The sequence below is a fragment of the Perissodus microlepis genome, chromosome 19, assembly GCF_051167445.1.
Source record: "Perissodus microlepis isolate ML-2025 ecotype Zambia chromosome 19, ASM5116744v1, whole genome shotgun sequence".
Lineage (NCBI taxonomy): Eukaryota > Metazoa > Chordata > Actinopteri > Cichliformes > Cichlidae > Perissodus > Perissodus microlepis.
This window is the reverse complement of record NC_140479.1, coordinates 30220910-30241883: the sequence shown is the minus strand read 5'-3', so window position 1 is coordinate 30241883 and position 20974 is coordinate 30220910. Positions and strand designations below refer to the sequence as shown.

At 40.5% G+C, this 20974-nt stretch overlaps 2 protein-coding genes and 1 long non-coding RNA gene across 4 annotated transcripts in view; 2 read left to right on the top strand and 1 right to left on the bottom strand.

Annotated features, from left to right (window-relative positions):
• Positions 1-13191, bottom strand: part of LOC146366333 (uncharacterized) — a 32191-nt gene extending 19000 nt beyond the window's left edge. The window contains exons 1-3 of one of the 2 annotated variants that reach the window (XR_014798725.1): positions 12811-13181; positions 5772-5909; positions 2739-4221 (exon numbers count right to left, since the gene is read on the bottom strand). This is a non-coding gene — a long non-coding RNA (uncharacterized LOC146366333). Of the gene's footprint in view, positions 1-2738; positions 4222-5771; positions 5910-12810 lie in introns of those variants that run through there. The other variant, XR_014798726.1, reaches the window with a different exon arrangement.
• On the top strand, positions 745-9552 carry pgrmc2 (progesterone receptor membrane component 2). Its single transcript, XM_084915846.1, has 3 exons — positions 745-1173; positions 5799-5954; positions 7807-9552. Exons 1-3 carry the CDS (start codon positions 831-833, stop codon positions 7902-7904), a joined length of 597 nt encoding a protein of 198 aa, XP_084771972.1. The 5' UTR covers positions 745-830; the 3' UTR covers positions 7905-9552.
• A 174-nt stretch (positions 13192-13365) lies between the features above and the next one.
• Positions 13366-20615, top strand: asmt2 (acetylserotonin O-methyltransferase 2). Its single transcript, XM_084915845.1, has 9 exons — positions 13366-13728; positions 13823-13913; positions 14111-14285; positions 14690-14819; positions 14986-15054; positions 15135-15253; positions 15989-16126; positions 16611-16733; positions 17623-20615. Exons 2-9 carry the CDS (start codon positions 13833-13835, stop codon positions 17832-17834), a joined length of 1047 nt encoding a protein of 348 aa, XP_084771971.1. The 5' UTR covers positions 13366-13728; positions 13823-13832; the 3' UTR covers positions 17835-20615.
• Positions 20616-20974: the final 359 nt, after the last annotated feature.

Genomic DNA, 20974 nt, shown 5'->3' with positions numbered 1-20974 from the left:
GGGTTTGTGCTTTTTTTTTTTTTTTTCTTTTTTTTTTTTTTTCTCCACTGCCAAGTCGTCTATCCTGATAAGCTAGTTTTTGTTGTCAAATCACAGCTCGCACCTTTTAACAGCCTAAAGAAGCAATTCATACTGAAAAGTGTGTGCATGGGTTCAGGAAAAAGCAAAAACAGAACAGCTCCAAAGGAATCCAAAGACACCCTGTGACTTAACGTCAGAAAGTCCAATATTGAGGAATTATTGTCAGAAATCATTTCCCATGCAGTTTCGACTGCTAACAGTCATGGATAGGCCTCCCCACAGTCTGGATCTCTAGCTTATTGACATACAGCATTTAAATATGAGCTTTGAATGTTCTTCAAGAAGCCAGGAGAACTATTCCTGAAGACTACTTAAAGAAATGACAAGAAAGCTGCCTAAGAGAGAACTGACCTCACAGCCCATTGTTCATTCAGTGGGCTGGTTTCAATCATTGTGCAAAGGTACTGTTTAAAGCTCATGAAAATTGTACAAGCTCTGCTGTTGCCTTATAATTTGTGTGTGTGTGTATATATATATATATATATATATATATGGTTGTTTTTGTCTTTTTTTTGTTATACACACATACATATAGATAATTTTGTACTATTTTCAAACATATTTTCTATCAGTGTAAGGCGAATCCGCTGACACAAGGAGACTGAAGATCTTGGGGCTCCTGTGGAGCAGTCGCTTTCATTTTTGCCTAGCCGTAGCAGCAGCAACGCTGAACCCTCGCTCAACTAGTGGTTCCCGACAGGACGTGAACGCGGCATTGGCCAGGGGCGGGTAGGCGCTAACCGTGCAGTATGGCGGACGATGGAGACAGTTCGAGCGGACCAGTTGACACAAGCGGTGGGCAGGGGGCAGCGGAGGAGTCGGACGGGCTTGGCCTCGGAGGGATGTTGCTGAATATCAGTATTTTAGTTCTAGTAGCGGTGGTCTGTCTGGTGGTCTACCGACGGTGGGGCAAACGGCTATACTCATACGCGGCCCAGGGCGACGAGGCCTCGGCGCTTCCCAAGATGAGGAGACGGGACTTCACTCTGGAGCAGCTGCGGGAGTACGACGGTATCCAGAACCCCCGCATCCTGATGGCCGTCAACATGAAAGTTTTCGACGTGACCAGCGGAAAAAAGTTTTACGGTAAAGGTGAGTGAGCAGTGGGAAAACGACAATCTTTACGATTGGGTGAGTAAGCTGAGGTGTCCCTGCTTGGGGTGAGTTGTCCCGAACCAAAATTTGGGCGCAAACCGTCGGGGTTAGCCTAGCTCTTCGGCTTTGTCTATGTTTTTGAATGGAGTGCTAGCTGTTAGCTAGCCGCTAGCACGACTTTTCCTTTGGGGTTGTGACTGCAACTAAAGTTGCAGACGTTTGAACCTTATATATATATTAATGTACCGTAAACCTGTGACACTTTCTGGTTAAATTATGCAGCCGGGAGATGATTATTACGTTTTAGCATGCTAGTCTGCTAACGCTAGCCTGTTAGCTTGTCGACGTGCACAATGTGCGAGTGTCTGGACTGGACCCGTCGCTTGTTTACAGTGATGGGACTCACAATGCATCAATTCTGGACAGTTTGCATGAATATTTTCACCTCAAATGACCTCAGCACTACTGTACTCGTACTGTATGTTTATTTGCGATTGGGAAAAGCAAGTTTGGGCGCCACTGTGTGAAGTTAAATGGAGTTATAGGGAAGAGAATGGCAAAACACGAAAAGAAGATATGACACGTCTTTCACTTAGACAAAACGAATGTGACGGGCCCACAGCCATCTAACGTGCTACTCTGCATTTTCTCTGGCTAGGCTGAGTCAGCCGTCAACTCTGCAATAAACTATAATTATTCAAACAGCAGTCTCATGTGTCAGTCTGCTACTTCACACTGAGAGGACCGAGCCAAGCAGGCCCTGAATCTGTCCACCTCACCAAGTTATGACACACTACCAGAGGCTCAGTGGAGCTGGCAGGACCGTGACATAAACTGTAGTGTATATTAGTCACACTGGATTTAATGCTGGAGAAACAGTTGATAGAAAAGTAAAACAAGGCATAATCGATACTAAATTAAAATTAATAAAGATGTGCAACTTGGTAATGGTGGTGTTTTCTGCTGTTCCATCACCACCTTCCTTGTCAGATCTGATGCATTTGTCATTCATTGTGGCATTAAATAGATCCACCCTTTAATCAGAAATTATATTAAGTCACTTGTATCCCTGCAGTTGTAGCTGTCACTCACAGCTGTTGCTCTGTCATTCAGGCACTAATGTGGTTCAGTGAGCGTTTCTTTTTTGTTACACATCAAGTCAACATGAAAAAAACAGCATGATTGAAATTTAGTAAATGTCTATGTTGCACACTGACGTTTCGTGTGAAGTGCAAGCTGGAGTTTTATCTCTAATTCTCGTGGTTGGTTGTGAAAGGTAAAGAGTACTCCTTATCTTTGAGCTGATTAGCTCTGCTTCATAAACTCTTAAGCGGTGCCAGAGTGAGGATTGATCTGTGTTGGGTTGCACCGTTATATGAGCCTGCAGAGTTTTCACATGCAAGTCAGATGATTGTCCTCTTGGAAGATGATGAAGGATTCAAAACGTGGAGAAAAACTTCAGGAGTTTCATGAGACTGTATATCACTGGTCCCTTTCGAGTGATAATAAACTCAGATATCAGAAGCAGAAGTCCCTTAGTGTAACACATGTCTTTATCCCTTTGACTGCCTCACCAAGAAAAATACAATGAAAAAATTATTTGTTCATATTTTCTATTCCTTTAGGTCAATAATGATCACAATCAAAAAAAAAAAATTTATACACACCTTATAGTTTTTTAAATATTACCCTCTACCAAACGGTTGAGATGTCTCTCTATGGTACAACTACATAAAGTTCTACAGACATAACTAGTAGAAAAAAGTAAAGGTTATACTCATTTTGCAAAACAATAACTACCCAATTTTGTGTTTGACCCACTTTATTGTGGTAGTAAAACATCAAACATTGTTGGATTCCATTTCAACAGTGGGCGTTATAATAACAAACCACAAAATGTATAAAACACAAAAATATTGTAAATTTGATCAAAAACTTGATATGCAATTACCGAAAATTCATAAACATACAAATTCACTTTTGACCTGTTGTTAACATAAACTTTTCACTGTAGTGTTGGAACAGCACTAACATTTTTTATTTTATTTTCCAGAAAATTCTGGTGGTATATTATATACCATTGCCATTTTGCACTGAAAAATTTCAGAACACACTGAAACAGTTCTGGCTCTTTTCTTTTGCCGTTCATGCAACTTCACCAATACCCCTTGATGATTAGATCTTCTGGTGGTACACTGCAAAGCATTCCTGACTGGCATTCAAGCACAAGAAAACATTGCATTTTTGGCATTTCCATCTTGAGACGCCCTTTGGACAGTAATTGCATCGGCCTCGCTTGTCACAGTGAAGTGGCCAATGCCCAAAGCAGTCATATCGCACATCTGGCTGTGGTTGTGAGGGTCTTGGGGTGTATCGTTTCTTTGGTGGTGGTGGAGAGCTGGATGATGGTCGGCCAACTTTGGATGCTGGCTTGTTGACTTGTTTCAAGCTATGCGCAACTGCCAGGTGGAATCTTTTGAGTGTGATTGGTTTCTGGTTTAGTTGTCCACATTCCCTCTTGTAGACCAGCCAGGAATTTGCAATGGACAGATCAAGCATGTAACCAAAGAGTGGCAGGTACCATCTTGTAGACTTGGCTGGGGTCTTGTACAGGTGTACCAGCATGTCAGAGAGATCTATCCCTCCCATATGCTCATTGTATGCAGGGATGAGTGATGGGCATGGGATTTGAAATTCTTCAATGTCCTCGTGCTTCCAGATTCTTCTTGTGTCTTTTTTTGGGACTAAAGAGGAAGATGGGTCTAATGTATCCTCTGCTTCATCCAAGGGAACTGTTTTTAGGATAGGTTTCCCTTTTTTGCTCATTTTACGCGAAAGTTTATTAGATCTACTTGTTGAAGGAGCATCTTCATCCAGGGAAACATCAAAGCAGCTTTCATCACCATCATCTGCAAAATTGGGTTGAAAATCTGGATCCTCTATTGGGTCATCATCACTCAGTTCACCATCGGAGTCCTGAGAATTTTCAGGTACAAGGGCCAGGTAGGTGCGTTGTCTTGCTCCATAAAAGGATTTGCAATCCATCTAATAAACATTAAAAAAAAAAAAAATTGTAGAAATATAGTTGGTTTGATTTCCATGTGTCATTTAAAACTGTACTTTAAAAAATAATCACAGAAAGTGAGTAAATCTTTAAACATTAGAACATTTTGTAACATACAGTATTTGTCATGGAAAAATTTAAACATGTCATATTTACATGTATAGATCATTAAATTATTTATATTCAATAGTAAATAGTCAATTTCATATGTTAAAACAACAGTTCTAAACATTAGCTAAGTTTTGCTACTCTTACCATCAATTGACAAATCAACCGTTTGGTTGAGCATGTTTTTAAAAAAAATATTATGGATTTATTACAGCTATTTTCTGGTATCAAATGACATAATCATGTTCAGTAAAGACTGACATGTTTATACTGCAGAAAAATGTACTTACCTTTAAAATTTTTAGCCAAAACAGTCCATGTGTCCAGAGTGATTTTTTTTGCTTTCTGATTTCCTGGTTGGAGGGTGGCAGATGAGGCCTGCCATATCCTGACACAGTGCCATCTAGTGTTTTTTTTTTTTTTTTTTTTTTTTTAGGATAACATAACTCAACCAAGTGGTAGAGATGGCTCAATAAGGTTGAGTTAAGCTAAGTACTCCAGTTCATTATATATAGTCTCTAAAAATATGCTAAACCAAATGGTTGAGCAGGCAGTCAAAGGGTTATAAAAATTAATCTTGCTGGCAGATGTTACAAGACTGGGCTGTAACAAAGGCAGGAAAATACTGGATGTGATCTGATTAGATTACAATGTTTGTTTGACTAAAGCCCTCAGTGCTAATAATGTGGTGAGTTTTGTTGCAGGTCGGGTTTAGAGTAACAAATTGTCATAGGTGACAACAGGGACCTGTCATTTCTGTGACATTTCTACAGGACAAAAAATTCGTTCTTTTTCTAACAACTGCCTATTCATTGCAACTCTGAAGATTTGCATGATATGATTTTTTCTTTCTAATCAGAAGAGTTTGAAGGACTCATTCCTTTTGAGTGGTGTGAACGGGTGAATGTTTGGCATTTCTGCTTGAAAAGTGCCTGTTGACATGATTAAATTTCTGCTTGAGTAACTGATTAATTGACAGAGTGTTGCAGCCCCAGTTAAACTCTTGTGCAACTCAGGAAATGTACTCCTTAGGTTGCTGATATTGAGTTTCAGATTACAATGTGATCATACTAATCTATCTCCAGACTCTAATAAAAACATCAGTAGTGCTCATTCAGCATCTACAATGTGGATGATTTTAAAAACAAACTATTTTTAATGTATTTATTTAGCAGCTTAATGAACACGTTCATGCGTATTTACTGTTCTCGAAAACGTTTAATGTGCAGCAGCTGCTATAGTCACAAGATGCAAGTCTGAGTTAAAAGGTTAACTTGTTGCTTTACTGCAACTTCATCTGTATACTTTCCCTTATTCTCAGTAAAACCATGTGATGCTTTTGCGCTGCACACACAGTGGAGCTCAAACACTTTGTTGGTTATTTGATTAGTTAAAGGAGATATGAAAGTACTTTAACTCTTACTCATTCTTGCTGTTGTTTGTTTCTCAGATGGTCCTTACGGCATTTTCGCTGGCCGGGATGCTTCGAGAGGCCTGGCCACCTTCTGCCTGGAGAAAGACATCCTGAGGGACGAGTACGACGACTTGTCAGATCTCAGTGCTGTACAGATGGAGAGTGTTAGAGAGTGGGAGATGCAATTTATGGGTACGCTTATGAAGAGAAAATACACTCGTATTGATTTAGCTCAGATTTCACAACAGCACCCATCACATTAAGTGAGGATCCAAATAGCTAGACAGCACTGACTGAGTTTTAATCTTCTGTTTGTATTGATTTCAAGTTTACTTCACTGTCCAAAAAAAGCAAGGTTTTTTTTGCTTTGTTTGTTTTTCCTCGACTGGACCCTCATGCCTGTCATTTTGGGGAAAAAAAACACTACTTGCAGTCATTATGTAAGTAGACCCTCACTAAATACTCGTTAGTGACTTATTAGGCTTTTAAAGGTGAGTCAGTGGTGGAAAAACCATCAGTGGACCAAATGGGTCAGCAGCTTCAGTTTGCCCCTTCTTGTAGAAAATATGAAGAAGCAGCTGTAGCTAAGAGCTCTTTTCATAACTCATTAATCTGCTAATGAAGTGACCTACTGTTTATGCCATATGGGCGGTTTTTTTGCTTTTTGCCATACACCTACGGTGCTGCCATAAAGTGTCTTATTTACTCTGGAAACAGACAAATTACTGTGTGTGATATAAAGATCAGAAGTAGTACACTGTCAAATTATATCAGCAGTTATTTTCACTATGGACTATTTGCAGTCTGTAGTTAAAAACCTGCAGTTAATTAAAATCTTTTTTTAAGAAAGGGAGGTGTTGAAGGATTTGAAGCTACAAAATTATTTATACTATTGTTATTCATTGATTATCCATAGACTTGAAGTCATTTCAGTCATTTCAGCTCTGAATGTTTGTTGGTTGTCTGGAGTTGAAAGAAACTTTGGAGTGAACTTGAAAGAGACATGCAAAAAAACAAAAACATAAAAAACCCTGAAAATATCTCCCGCCACCACATCTGCAGCAGAGCAGTTACCAACAGGAAGCACTGAAACTGGAAGGAAACAAAGGCCTTCATTTTCTGACACGTCATAATCCAAGGATTATTCTGTGCTCGCTGTACATGCAGCACAGTGTTGGATCCTATTACAGTCTGTCATTTTAAAACTTTCCTCGTGTGATTTACCTCAGATCTACTGTATTAGTGTCTAATTTTGGACTGGAACTCGTCTGAAGTACTGCCGGGCTTCTGCTTGCTTAAATAACACTTTAAAGCAGGACTGAGCAGCTTTGGCTGAGTTGGTGAATCCCAAACTGCAGTTGATTGACTCTTATAAGAGGATGACAGCATGTCATTTACGCTCAGCACTGTTCCAGCCCAAAGTTGTATCTTGACATTGAGGGCAAATGTATTTGCTTAAGTATTGAGAGAGAGGTTTGGGAGCTTAAATCACGAGTTGATTAATTTACTGACATAAAACAAATAATTTTGGTTCCAGCCTCAAACACTTAAGCCTTCCCAAACTAAGCCTAAAAACTGAGCATCTTTGATTTTTGGACTGTTGCTGATTGTCTCACACATGGGTCAGATGTCTTGCTTTTACCAGCCAAAACCAGTCTGCTGATTCAGCCTCGGGGGTTCAACGGTCACTTTTTGTGTGTGTGGCTTTTAGGGCAGCCAGCAGACATGCAGGTCCAGATTTCTGTTTCTGCCCTACAGTCATTTATAAATCCAGAGAAAATTAGCAAAGCAAATCAAAGCCAAATCTTTATCAGACATGCAATCCCTTATCTCCAAAATGTATTGACCACGTAAGACAATTGAATGTACCCTGACGTCATATTTGAGAAGTCGGATTCACCAGCTGTCTGACAATTTACTTGGAAACCCAGCCAAACAATTCTTCCATTGTCCGGTTACTTGTAGGTTAGCCGTCTGTCAGGTGATTTTATTGATCACTCAGCCCTTTGTTTGAGCTTTAAACCTGTTCTGCACTTTCTTCCAGAAAAATATGACTACGTCGGAAGGTTACTGAAGCCGGGCGACGAGCCGTCAGAGTACACAGACGAGGAGGACATCAAGGACCACCTGAAACACGACTGAGAGGTTCCATCACTCCGACCAAAGCCAGGAGCCCCAAACAGCTGTGACAGGGCCCCCCCAGGCCCCCCTAGACCACTTCCTCCATTTCCTCCTGCCCTATTGGCCTACCTGCCACTCCCTTCTCCTGCCCCACTGGGCAAAATCTTCACTCCTGATTCTGCCCGGTGACATGGCTGCTCTGGAAGGGCAGAATTCAAGTGTAAACACCCAGACCTCCTTCTTCTCTCCATCCCACAGAGATCACCACCAACAGAAAGCGATTGACCGCAAAAACCTTCGAGGAGCTTTTTTTTTATTGACAGCAAACACGTCTGGGGGCGGCGACAGGCCTCGTGACATTAGATGTATCTGAAACAAAAACCCTAAAATATTTTAATCATTTGTCTGGGGGAGGGGTAAAGTGTGGTCGTCATGGTCGCCGCAGGGCATGGGTGGAGGCTGGTCCGAGGTAGTCAGAGAAACACATTGGTCTGAGATGATCAGTGGACTGGGATGGGGAAGCGGATTTCTCTCTCTTTTTATCTTTGGTTTAGTCACATTGCAACTGAAACTGCTTCAGCTTCGGACAGCTTATCAATCAAACATTTGATTTATTTTTTTTTCTTTTGTTTTTTGTGTTTAAGTCATTGTCTCCCCTTGTTCAGAGGGCAGTGCTGTGGCCTAACCAAAGGCAATTGGCAGGGCGTCGCATTTTCCTGTTGTTTGTAGTGTATGCACTACTAGTTTTCTTTGTTTGTCACCATGTGATTGTAATTGTTGAGTAGCATAGAGGGAGGGCAAATTTTTGTTTTGTTTTTTCTCTTTTTTTTGTTTCCTTTTTATTTTGGATGGGAGGGGGTGGAGGGGTCAGAGGTCCTCGCCATATGAAACTTGTTTTGAATCACATCAGACGGACTGAATCAGTGATCGGGAATACAAAGGGAAGATGACAGGGCAGTCCTAATCAATCGACTCAATTGTTTACATGCCTCACAAGCCAGCTGCAAGTCTGTAGATTCCCCTGAAAATGGTCCAAGTATTAATTGTGCCTTATTTTGTTTGTTGTGTCAGTCCTGACCGGTCTAACAGAGGAGGCAAGCAGAAGGATGGAGGTGTAGGCTTTTCCTAGACTCGGTCCCCCAGACTTTTAAGAAGGCATATGTTCTATCAGTCGTCCATGCACAGACTGTAATATTTCCCCACTTCACAAACTTTGTAAATAGTCCGTATGAATTACTCAGTGTTACTGCCATATTTATGTAGTTGATGAACTCCATATACGTATAATGCTATGTCGTATTGGCCAAACCCCCCCTCCATTGTTTGTTTTTTGGTTTGTTTTTTTGTATTTCCTTCTTTGCGTTCTAAACTTCTTTTTAAATGTGGATGAATTTCCAAACGGGGGGGAAAATAAAATACAAGGAGCGTTGCAGTGTGCTGCAGGGTGGGACCGGGAGCTGTTATTGCAGAAAAATTTTTTCAGAGCCGTTGCTTATCCTGTAAATATATCTATCATTTTATTAAAGCATGTGCAACAACAAAGTGAGCTATGCTGAATTCCCACCACATCATGTATTTAAATGTTGGGCGTGTGTGTGTGCGTGTCTGCGTGACAGAAGCAGGAAGGGATTTGTTCATGCATAATAAATCAATTTGGTTAATAATTGAAGATGTCTGGAATTTATTTGAGATGCGTGATTGGATCGCTAGCAGGAACACAGTTTTCCCGTGTTTTATCACTGTCTTTCCATCAGTCCTGTTTGCTTTCTTCAGACAGCGATGGTGGGGGAACAGTCATGCTGGGTGGCACACACATGCAGTAATTAGAAGTTCTGTAATGTAACTAAGAAGAAGAAAAAAATGTGCTAAGAGTTTGACAAAATGTGAAGCTGCCTCTAGTTTAAGAGTAAAAACCTTTGTGTTTAACTAGGAATTAAAATTACTGTTCGATACTGCAATAATTTTTAAAAATCTATATGTTGTAGGAAATACTTAGGGTGACGTTAATAATGAGCAAATAACAGAATATTTTTTACTTCATAGGATTTGAATGAATCACTCAGCCTCATCAGGACAGGTTTGATTTGCTTGCGTAAGACAACCCATACATAAGATATCCTAAGTAGTTAAAATGTGTTTGCATAAAACTGAAACATGACTTGGGTTAACAACACTAATATTTGGATACCGTAGCTCGCTGGTACATTAGCATCAACATTTATAACATGCAAATCTTTGCAAAGACTGAAATTCGGCCTCCCATTGCTGCACCCTCTGCACATACTGGAAATCTACGCATATATAAACATACTGGATTAATAGACTTGTGTATGCAAACATTTGCAGTACTGAGCAAAAGTTTTGAAACATCCTTTGGATCCTGTATCGGAGGAAAAACAGTTTGTACAGTTCTAATGAGCTTTGAAAGTCGGTGTTTTGCATGAGGACCTTTTTTCTTCAACAGAAGCTGAAATCTCTTAGACAAGCTTTCTTGTGATTTCATTAAGTAGGAATAGGAATGGTCAGGAATAATTCTCCAGGCTTTTTGAAGGACTTTCAAAGCTCTTCTTTGGATGTTGGATGCATATCGTTCTGATCTCTATCAAGCTGATCCCACACTGCTTCAATAATGTTGAGGTCCAGGCTCTGGGGAGGCCAATCCATGAATGAGTGTTTTTAGTGATTTTTACTCCACTTCTTGTGTAATTTCCTCTACTTCAGCCTTTTCTTCCTGTTTCCTTTCTCTAAAAACGCCTTCCTGACATTAACCCCTCCATAGAGAATATTTCTGATTGTCTTTAGCAAACAGCTGATTGATCATCTAATAGTCCAGATGCACTTATCATGATTTTTCCAGTTTCTTACAGACTTTAAGATACTGTCCGTTTGTTAAAGATCATTTTTAGGTCTGCCACGTCTTTTCTCCTCCACTTCTTTATTTTCATTTATTTCTTAAGGACACATTGCACATCATGCTGAGACATGCCAAGGTTACAGCTGATAGCTCTTTTGGAATCACCTTGTTTTTACCAAAAACCTGTCAAACTGAAAGTTTATTGTCATACACACCACAAAACACAAGTGGATACGCAGAGCAATTAAATTCTTACTTTGCAGGTTCCCTTCACATTAAATAAACAAATAACTAAAATAAAGAATAGACTTAACTCTGAGCACAGAAAATAATAAAGTAAACAAGTGCTTATGTAGCTTATGTGTGGGTGTAGTAAGAACTGTCACAGTGGTAATATAGAATATGTAATATTAAAATTGTTTATATTGTATGACGTTGTATTATGTTGTATATAAATGTACAAAATTGCAAATTTACAGGTCAAAGATTTTGACATCTTGACAATTAGTGAGTTTTCATAGGCAGTGTTGGGTAAGTTACTTTAAATTAGTAACTTAGTTACATTACTAGTTACTTTTGATGGAAGTAACTAGTAATGTAACTAACTCAGTTACTTCAAGTTACTCGTTACTTTCAAAGTAACTAGTTACTAGGGAAAGTAACTTTGGTTTTACTCAGACTTCTCTTGTTAATGTGTTGCTAACTGGATACCCAGCCAGCGTGCCAGTCTTCTAGCTTTCTTACTTGCCACAGTGCACTGTGCCACCTACCAAAGGAAAAAATAATGTGCATATTTCCACGAGAGAAATCCCACGCCTGGACCGCCGTTGACCGCCGCCATGATTCTAGCCTACGTCACAGCGTCATGTGCGCTTTTTACATCCAACACAAAAACTGCAGTCGTGGTGCTTTGATTGTACTCAGAACTCAGAAATTCTGCCTTCTGAATAGGAAGATGTAGGTAACAGGCTGCAGATGAGCTGCTTACAGAGCTGGACTGGGACACAAAATCAGCCCGGGCGTTTTGACTAAAGACCGGCCGCCATTATAGCAAATATCATAAAGGCTTTGAATGAAAACAAACGCTGTTGTGACAGTGATGTACACTGTTCTGATGGTATATATGTATCAATCTATCAATCGTTTGTTGCAAGACTCAGATAATTATTTATTAAAAGCTAGACATTTGAAATGAGAATAAGAAAGTATTTCTTTGTGCCCCCCTCTCCCTGTTAATGCCCTACCTGCCCCCCTGGCAACACTTTGCTAGACCCGCCCCTGCACAGTTACCAGCTGTCAGCTACTTAGAAAAGGATCCTGGTGTTATTTGTCTCTCAGAAACAGTTCATAACTTCCCTTCAACTCATTCATGTCACCTAAAAGGTAAACCTGTTTCTCCATCACAGCTCTGATGATCCAGTAAGGACATCTCCTGGTTTCATCTGCATGTTTCCCTCTCATCACATATCCAAACCGATATCATGACCAGCAGCTTTACAGCTGTGGCTCCAGCAAACATCAGCTGTACTAGAAATTAATATTAAATAAATTCCAACAACAGCTGATCAAGCTTAAACGTGCTGCTGTTGTTTAGCGCGACACCCGGTGGTTTCCTCTTTCTGGCGCAAAGTGGGCGATAAATAAACAAGAGAGAAAAGCCGATCAGCTGATCATTGATCAGTTTCATGATTGAAGTAGAAACAGGAGAGGAGAGGATGAGAGAAGAAGAGGCAGCTGTGCAGCAAAGACACAGAATAACTCCAGCTTTGTGTCTTTTTCATTGTAGCTGAAATCCGGGACAAACTGTTCCTTTTCACCTCAACACGAAACGCGTGATATTTTCTCTAAATACGAGACGATTCTGTTTTTTACGGGACGGTTGGCAACTCTAATAATTAACCGTATGAACAAAATAAAGTTCAACATCATTAACATCATAGCACCACCCAGCTGTATAGAAACTCCGTCATGCTAGCTAGCACGCAGTACGAAAAAGTCAGCATAACGAAAATAAACTCCACCTAAACTTGGTTCATATCTGACCCAGATAGACTGCAGGTCATAACTTCTTACCTGAAGTTCAGTTCACCTGACACTCTCGGACCAGCGGCCGCTTCGGGTCTCTCCTCCTGCCTCCCTTTTCCTTCATCCACCTGCTGCCTCCACCACTTGCTAATGTTATTGAATCTGTGGAAGCTCCGCGATGCCTCCACACGAAGTAACGAATAACGAGCCCATCTAAATCCCAGTAACGAGTAACGCGTTCCTGATTTTGGCATAATAACTAGTTACCGTGCTCGTTACCACAATAATAACGTAGTTACTGTAACGCGTTACTTAATAACGCGTTAGTCCCAACACTGTTCATAGGTTCAAGTCAAGAAATCGGAACAAGTGTGTTTTTGTGACAGCTGGTTGTAACAAGGTAACACTTTGCTCCCCCCCCAACCCCCCTTGTCCTTCATAGCCACAAAGAATGAGTAAATATTATTTGTGCTTGCTAATTAATTTCTCCCGGGTTCGCTGTCATATCCAGAGACACTGGAACATTTTAGGTACATGTAATACCAATAATAAACATTAATCCATATTTCAGAGCTGCATTTATTCATTCACGTGGAGCGTAAATCTCTGACATCAACAACTCAGCTGCGCCTCCCTCCGCCGCTGATTGATTCGGGAACTTCATCACAACGTGTGTGAGTGAGTGTGAGTTTGATGTTGGCTGTTGTGGCTCATGCACTGTCGCCGTTGTGTAAAGCCAAAGCGGGTTTCTCCCATTGCTTTCAGCAAGATCACGGATCACGGATGCATCTTAGCTGATTCTCTGCCGACCATTTCCCAGCTGCAGCTCCATCACACACCGCCGACATTTTGGCTGTTTTATCTAAAACCCAAACTAACCGTGCTGCACTTACACCCTCTAAAACCATCATCATAAAAATCATCCGCCTTCACCAGACTCGGATTCTTCTGGCTGCTTTCCGGACGGTAAGTGGTGATCCCGTGGAGAGTGTTTGTCCACGTTAAGCGCGAGTTTTTCCTCCGGCTCTGATGGCGTTGTGTCGGTATGTTTCCCCACCAGGAGCGCAGTAATGGCAGAGCATATGTCCCAGAGTGAGCTGGATTACCCGTTCAAACTTCTGGAGTATTTTAACGGCTTCAGAGTGTCCAAGGTAAACATTTCAGGGTTTATCTTCGGGAAGTGTCAGTCTGGTTTAATGTGTGTAGATTCAGATTTTCTCCACTATATGCAGGAACTGTTGAAATATTACAAACTGGACTGAGGTGGTGGATCTGCCTATAGTCATAGTTTTTTAACTAAAAGTCTGCCTACCAGTGCAAAGTTGTTAACTTGACAGTCTTTCCGCAGGTGATATTTTCAGCCTGTGAGCTGGGAGTATTTGACCTGCTGCTCAGGTCCCAGGAGCCTTTGAGTGCCCAGCATGTTGCTCAGGAGCTGGGCACCAGCTTGGATGGGATGGAGAGGCTGCTGGACGCATTGGTGGGCATTGAGATCCTGGAGGTTGAGAAGACAGATGGAACAGGTGAGGAATAGGAGGAGGCGGGTATTGTGTAGCAAGAAAAAGATCCCTGCTTTGTTTCTGGGCAGAGATGCAAACCCCTCGGGGTTGTGTCAGTAAGGGCACAAGGGGTGGAAATCTGCAGAGCTACCCGCTGTGGTGACCAAAAGTAGTTTTTGATGTACAGAGAGAAGGAAACTACAAAAATATGATGGTTTCTCCCTGGGCATGAAAATGATCTCCAGTGTGATCATTCCAAAAAGCCAACATGTCAAATTTAAGCTACATCAGGGTTGATTTATAATCATAATAATATTATAATAAAAAAAGGTATAATTAAATTGTATATAATTGTGTAACAGTTACATTTAGCTGCTCTTCTAAGGCTTTCATTTTAATTTATTGCTCTTTCTCTTCTATTAAAACAGCTTTGTACAGCAGCACCGACGTGGCAAATCTTTATCTGGCCAAAGGCAGCGCCAAATCTCTCCATGACATGATCGTCTACCAATCCCAAACCATCTACCCACTGTGGAGCAACTTGGTGGATGCTGTCAGGTCTGTGTATTCACATGGGACCACATCAGGCTAAAATACCACACAAAATGAGCTGATTTAACAGGGCTTTTAGAAATGTTTGCAGACGTAAAGCAACCATTCTCTTTCACTTTGTGTTGTTTTCATGAGCACAAAGAATTGTTCCTTATCCTCTGTCATCATGCAGGGAGGGGAAGAATCAGAATGAAAAGACATTCGGCCTTCCAGCAGAGGAGGTCTTCCAAGCCATTTACAGGTTGGTGTTGATCCCGCTGCTTCAAGTGTGGCTTTGAGCTTGTTAGGATTCAGTATATGAACCTAAACTGTACCGCACAGATCAGAAGAGGACATGCTGAAATTCATGGGTCTGATGAACTCGTCATGGGTTCTGGATGGACATGACGTTGTGACAGCGTTCAATCTCTCCGGCTTCCAGAACGTAGTAGATCTTGGAGGTAAGAGGCTGTCAGGGATGCTCTGACATCTGAGAGGGCCTGTTATCCTTCCCAAGAAGGCAAATAGATATACACACACCTATCAGACATAACATTATGTCCACCTTTGTCTGTTTGTCCAGTACATTCCACACATGCTCAATTGGATTGAGCTCTGGGGAAACCGGAGACAAGTTAACATCTCAGTCTCGTTGTTGTGCTCCCTGAACCATTTTTGCTTTGTGGCAGGGCACATTATCCAGCCTTCACTCCCCCACATGCATCAGTGTCTCTTGGTTACTCATCATCCTGTCGCTGGCTCACCACTGCTCCTTCGTTCGACCACTTTTGACAGATACCGACCTCTGCAGACTGGGAACACCCCACAAGAGCTGCAGTTTTGGAGATGCTCTGACCCAGTCGTCTAGCTATCACAATTTGGTCCTCGTCAGACTCGTTCATCTCCTTAAACTCACCTTTTTTTCCTGCTTCTAACACATCAACTTTGAGGACAAATGTCCACTTGGTCCCAGATATATCTCACCCAAATAGGTGCCATGAAGAGGAGATAATCAGTGTTATTCACTTCACCTGTCAGTGCTCGTAACGTTATACCTGATTGGTGTAGATACCTCAAACTCATGTATACCAAAAATGAACATTTTGAAGGATTGTTGTTCCGAACAGGACCAACGTGGCTTCCTTGTATCGTTTCCCTCTGATAAATGTTGATCGCTGTTTATGAACGATTGCTAGGTTGTACTGGTGCTTTGGCCCGTGAGATGGCAAAGGCGTATCCCTCATCCACCGTCACAGTGTTTGATCTCCAGCAGGTCGTGGAAGCGGCTCAGAAGCATTTCTCTCAGGAGAATGATGCTATTGTATTTCAGTCCGGTAAGTCTGCTATGGATGATTTAAAACACCTTAAATGTTTAAGAAAAAACATACATGGGGGTGGCTGTAAGTCACCTACTAATCAGAAGGTTGGTAGGTTCATGATCCTCTGCTACTAACCCCAGGTTGCTCTCCAATGCTTGCGTCTGAGTATGAATGTGTGTGAATGTTAGATAGAAAGTACTTCCCTAGAAAGAGCATAGAAAAATGTTCAAAACCTCCTGTTTGCAAGGTGCAGCCAATCAGAAAAAAGCTGGGTTAAAAAAGAGGAGGAAAGGAGCTTAAACATCTTGTTTTGGTTATTTTGAAATCTGAATCATGCATAGCTGCTGTTGTATACACCAATGATAAAAAAAAGATGACATTGGAAGTAGATATAATAGGTCCCCTATGAGATTAGTTAGGAAAAAAGCATTTTTTTTCTTCACTGTAACAAATAAACTGGTAAATACGTCTTTATTACTGCTGCACCCTCTATGTGCAGGAGATTTCTTCACTGGTGAAATCCCCACTGCGGACTTGTACGTTCTGGCCAGAATCATTCATGACTGGCCTGAAGAGAAGTGCCTGACGCTGCTGAAGAAGATCTATGACATGTGTGCACCAGGTCAGTACACCAGGTACATGTGGGGGTTTGTTGTTTTAGCGACAAACCACTGAATGTGAGATCTGTCAAGTCTGGGAAAATAGAGAAGAAGCTTCAAAAACGGACAAGTTATGTTCAGACATTTTCTTACCGGAGTTAGTGGCCAGCTTGAAAATAGCCACTGTTATTACATTTCACATTGCTAATGAGCTTAATCAAAAGAATAAGAATAATATGAGTATATTATTGAGCGATCAAGTTTGAAGTTGACATTTCCGATTTTCATCTGGAACGTCTCCTCAACTCAGAGTCAGAGCAACCCCACCAATCCCGAGGTAATCACAATCACAGCCATAGATGGTGGCTGAGATGTAAACAGTAGTAAAACTGCAAAACTTGTCATCTGTACTGCCATTGTTGTGTATTTGTAACTCAGCCCACTCATCATGCTCTGTCTTTGAATGCCCTGCAGCAGTGTTTTTAAGCACAAAAAACAAGTATTACATTGTTTTTCTAGTGACACATGAATAGCTCTACCTTGGTAATAATGAAAACAAATCCCATTTTTTTTCGCTTTTGCAACTTTACTGCCGACACTCCCAAGTTACGACTTCCGTGGTATCTGGAACACAGCATAAATAACAGTTTTAGTAATTGTTTCCATTTGTTAATGATTTGACCTGTATTTTATCTGCTGCACTGTAAGATGTTCACAAACCTGCTGGCCAACACTAGTTTACTCCACCAAGTACTAAATCATGTGTTTTGAGGGCATCAAACACTTATTTCACTCAGTACAGTACACATTGTTGCTATATTTTCTTTTCATTTGACTATTATACTTATAGCAGTTTTTGTTTCTATTTGAAACAAAAACTGCTTTCAGTATCTGTGTTTGTCCTCCTGCCAGGCGGCGGCGTCCTGCTGGTAGAAGCGATGCTGTTTGAGAACAGACGAGGGCCCATCATGACTCAGCTTTTCTCCCTCAACATGCTGGTGCAGACGAAGGGCAGGGAGCGCCCACCGTCCGAGTACACACACATGTTCAACAAGACCGGCTTCAAGAACATTCAGGTCTGCCGCACGGGCAAATCTTATGATGCCATATTGGCCATCAGATGAGCTCAGACAGACAGCGGGATGCTTAGAAAGCATCTGTCAAAAGTCTGGGAAATTAGAGAAAGGTTAAGTGGAAACTTCAAGGCCTCGATAAGGAACAGATGTCAACATCAAACTGTAAACTGTGGGGAGAAAAAAAAAAGTTGTCCACATGGATCTCCAGTTTATGTTATCGTCAACACCAATTATTTATTATTTTTAAAATTTTTCTTACAGTTCACCTTGTCTTTCGACCACACCTCTGGATAGAGGTTGCTGCTGTGATAGATAATATCTTTTATAAGTAATGTTCTCACCTTACACCAAGCAAAATAAGATTCAAAAATGGGTTCAGATTAAAAAACAAATTTAACATTTGATGAAGATTTTCTCTCTTGATACCACTCTTATGGTTGTATGCTAAATATGAAGCTACTACCACCAGCAGAAGCTTGATAACTTAACATTAAGCTAAGCTAAGCTAAGCTAACAAGTAACTGTTTAGCATAGTTAGCATAAAGACAAAACTAGGTTAACCTGCAGATATGTTTAATTTACCTTAACTAAATAAATACACTAAGCTAATAAGGAACTGGTTAGCTCAGTGTTGAGGCTTCTGACATGAATTCATTGCTCAAGAGTTGTTCACCATATTGAAGATGACACAACAAGTGTTTGCATGGGAAATGTGTGTTCCCCAATGGGTTGGCTCTCGCTGGGTGAAAATGGTGCAGGACCAAAATTGCTTTGGTTGCTAGCACATTGCTTGTAGTTTTTCGTGGTTGTCTGCAAATACTCATCTAGCTGAGAACTAGTACATTTTTACAATTTGTAAAAATTTGTACAATTTGTAAAAATGTTACGCAAAGTGGAAATGGAGAAGCCGTGCCTTACCACTGGAGCCAAACATGTTTCACAAGTTGCAACTTTTACTTTGAAGGTGAACAGTCTTTATTTCTAGCTTGTGTTGGACTTTTTGCAGTTTCACTAAAGTTTGGAGAGTGGCTGGGAAGTGTTTGTAGTCAACTCTGTCACTTCCAGTCAAACTAGGACAGCAGCAACATGCTAGCAACCAAAGCAATGACCGAGAGGTTCTCACCAGTTGGTTGAACTCGTACCTATGGCATTTAGAAGCTCCTTGTCTACGTCCCAGCGACTACTATCAACTTCAAGAAACTGGTTGGGGTATACTCACTTCCCTCAGAGTCAGTGGTTGCCAAATGATCACAGGCCATTTCACTGGCTTGTGTGACTGGGGCTTTATTTACTTGATCCTACATTATCACTGTGATCATCACACATCCAAATTGGTGGACGATTTGATGTCAACACTGACGCTCGCTTCTCTACGTTTCTCTTCTCTTTTATGACAATTTTTTATGCCTATTCAACCAGAATATTAGACCAGTATATCATAGTGGGCACTGCATATGCACCCCAAAACCTTTTTAAACATTTTTGCACAAAGTTATTTTTATAATTTTGAATTACATCAAGACTTCAGATATAATCTGATCATAAACAGTTTTTAACCAGATAAAGAAAAAAGTCATTTTCACACTGTTGGGAAAACTGAGCCTATAATATTTGTTCATGCAAAAATCAGACTGTAAACCTGCTGCCATCATTGCTTTCATTGTTCTACACAATATTTTCTCAGTTGTGTCTATCTTGCAATTTGTCTGTCATTTCTCAGTCTCTGTAGAAAAGTCAGTTTTGTCTGTCTTGTAGATCTTACCAAGTCTGTGCTAGATGTGTGTGTCTTCATGTATTTAATGATTCTGTTTCACTCACAGGAAGACACATCAGACTAATAAAGTTCAAATAGGAAAAATACTGACCTTTAAACTTAAAAAAAGTGATGTGATGTGTGTGAACGTGCGCGTGTTCCCAGCTTTCCTGTTCACTGTGACGAGTGGAAGATGAGACTCAACTGTATTTAACCCATTATGATCACCTCTGTTTACCTTCATCATTCCTCTGCTGCTATTATGATTATGAAGTTCTCACTGTGTTGGCTGGTTGAAGAAAAAATAATCACTTGGGTGCTGTTTAAAAAACCCTCTTTGTTGATGTCTGGTGCATTTTGTCGTTTTATGTTTTATTTTTTTATGATGTTACTGAAGCTCTTGTTCACATCAGAAGCCGACTCGCATCAAATCGGCTCCTCATAGCTGCTGATAAGTTCACACGTGAATTAAAACGTGTTAATGGAGCTGTGAGATTATGTTTTATTAGCATGTGTGTCACTGATGACATGTAAATGTAGAATAACAACATGTGCAATAGAAATGGAGCATTTGAGTCACTGGACCCTCCTCGTCCTGCTCATTCCTGTAAGCATGCATCCTTCAGACACACATCTTGGATATTCTGTACAAAAAGTTCATTTGAACAAAAAATATTATGTTTATAATTTTTTGTATTAAAAGTCTTGCATGTAAACACAGCCACGGGGTGTTGGGAGTTTGTCCTTGTAGCTGATACTGTGACAGTTCTTTAGTCTTAAATATTTATTAGTTGATGTTTTTACAGCCTCCCTGAATTTTTGCCTGGACTTTACACAGTTTGCACATTAGTTATTGTATTACTATTGTGTTAAATTGTTCTTTGTTATCAAAGCAGCAATTTTAAGAAGTAATATCCAATATGTAATGTGATCATTTGTCTCGGTTTCTCCTGGCAAAAATTACGAGGATCCAAGAATTATAGATAATGAGTCTTACAGTTTTTTTTTTTTATTTATAATATGGTGTATCCATGAGCAAACTATGCAAAGTATAATAAAATACTTCATTTCACTGAGATATTTTCTTTTGCCTTTTATTCACCTATTCTGCGTTAACGGGACTATTTTATTAAAGGCTATTTTCAGTGTTTTGCTTGCTGTAACTTGCAAGTTTCCTAGCTTCTGGGATAAATAATCAGATATTATCAAACTGCTTTCATAAATGAGCTGATACAGTATGTTGTAAATAATATCGAAGAGCACAGAAAGAAACACAAAAAGGGGCGTATCAGTAAAGAAAGGATCCATAGTGATTATATCGATCTAGGAAACCTTTACGAAGGGAAGAAAATGTGTCCTTTTCTCACTAAATGTTTGTTTTTATGTTGCTGATAGTCTGTCCCTGTAGTGTGTGGTGTCCTTGACAGAAAGCAGA

Coding starts and splice junctions, on each gene's coding strand:
- pgrmc2 (XM_084915846.1), top strand. CDS start 831: ATGGCGGACGATGGAGACAGTTCGAGCGGACCAGTTGACACAAGCGGT. Junction 1,174..5,798: donor AAAAAAGTTTTACGGTAAAG/GTGAGTGAGCAG, acceptor TTTGTTTCTCAG/ATGGTCCTTACGGCATTTTC. Junction 5,955..7,806: donor GTGGGAGATGCAATTTATGG/GTACGCTTATGA, acceptor ACTTTCTTCCAG/AAAAATATGACTACGTCGGA.
- asmt2 (XM_084915845.1), top strand. CDS start 13,833: ATGGCAGAGCATATGTCCCAGAGTGAGCTGGATTACCCGTTCAAACTT. Junction 14,286..14,689: donor TGAGAAGACAGATGGAACAG/GTGAGGAATAGG, acceptor CTATTAAAACAG/CTTTGTACAGCAGCACCGAC. Junction 16,127..16,610: donor TGCTATTGTATTTCAGTCCG/GTAAGTCTGCTA, acceptor CTCTATGTGCAG/GAGATTTCTTCACTGGTGAA.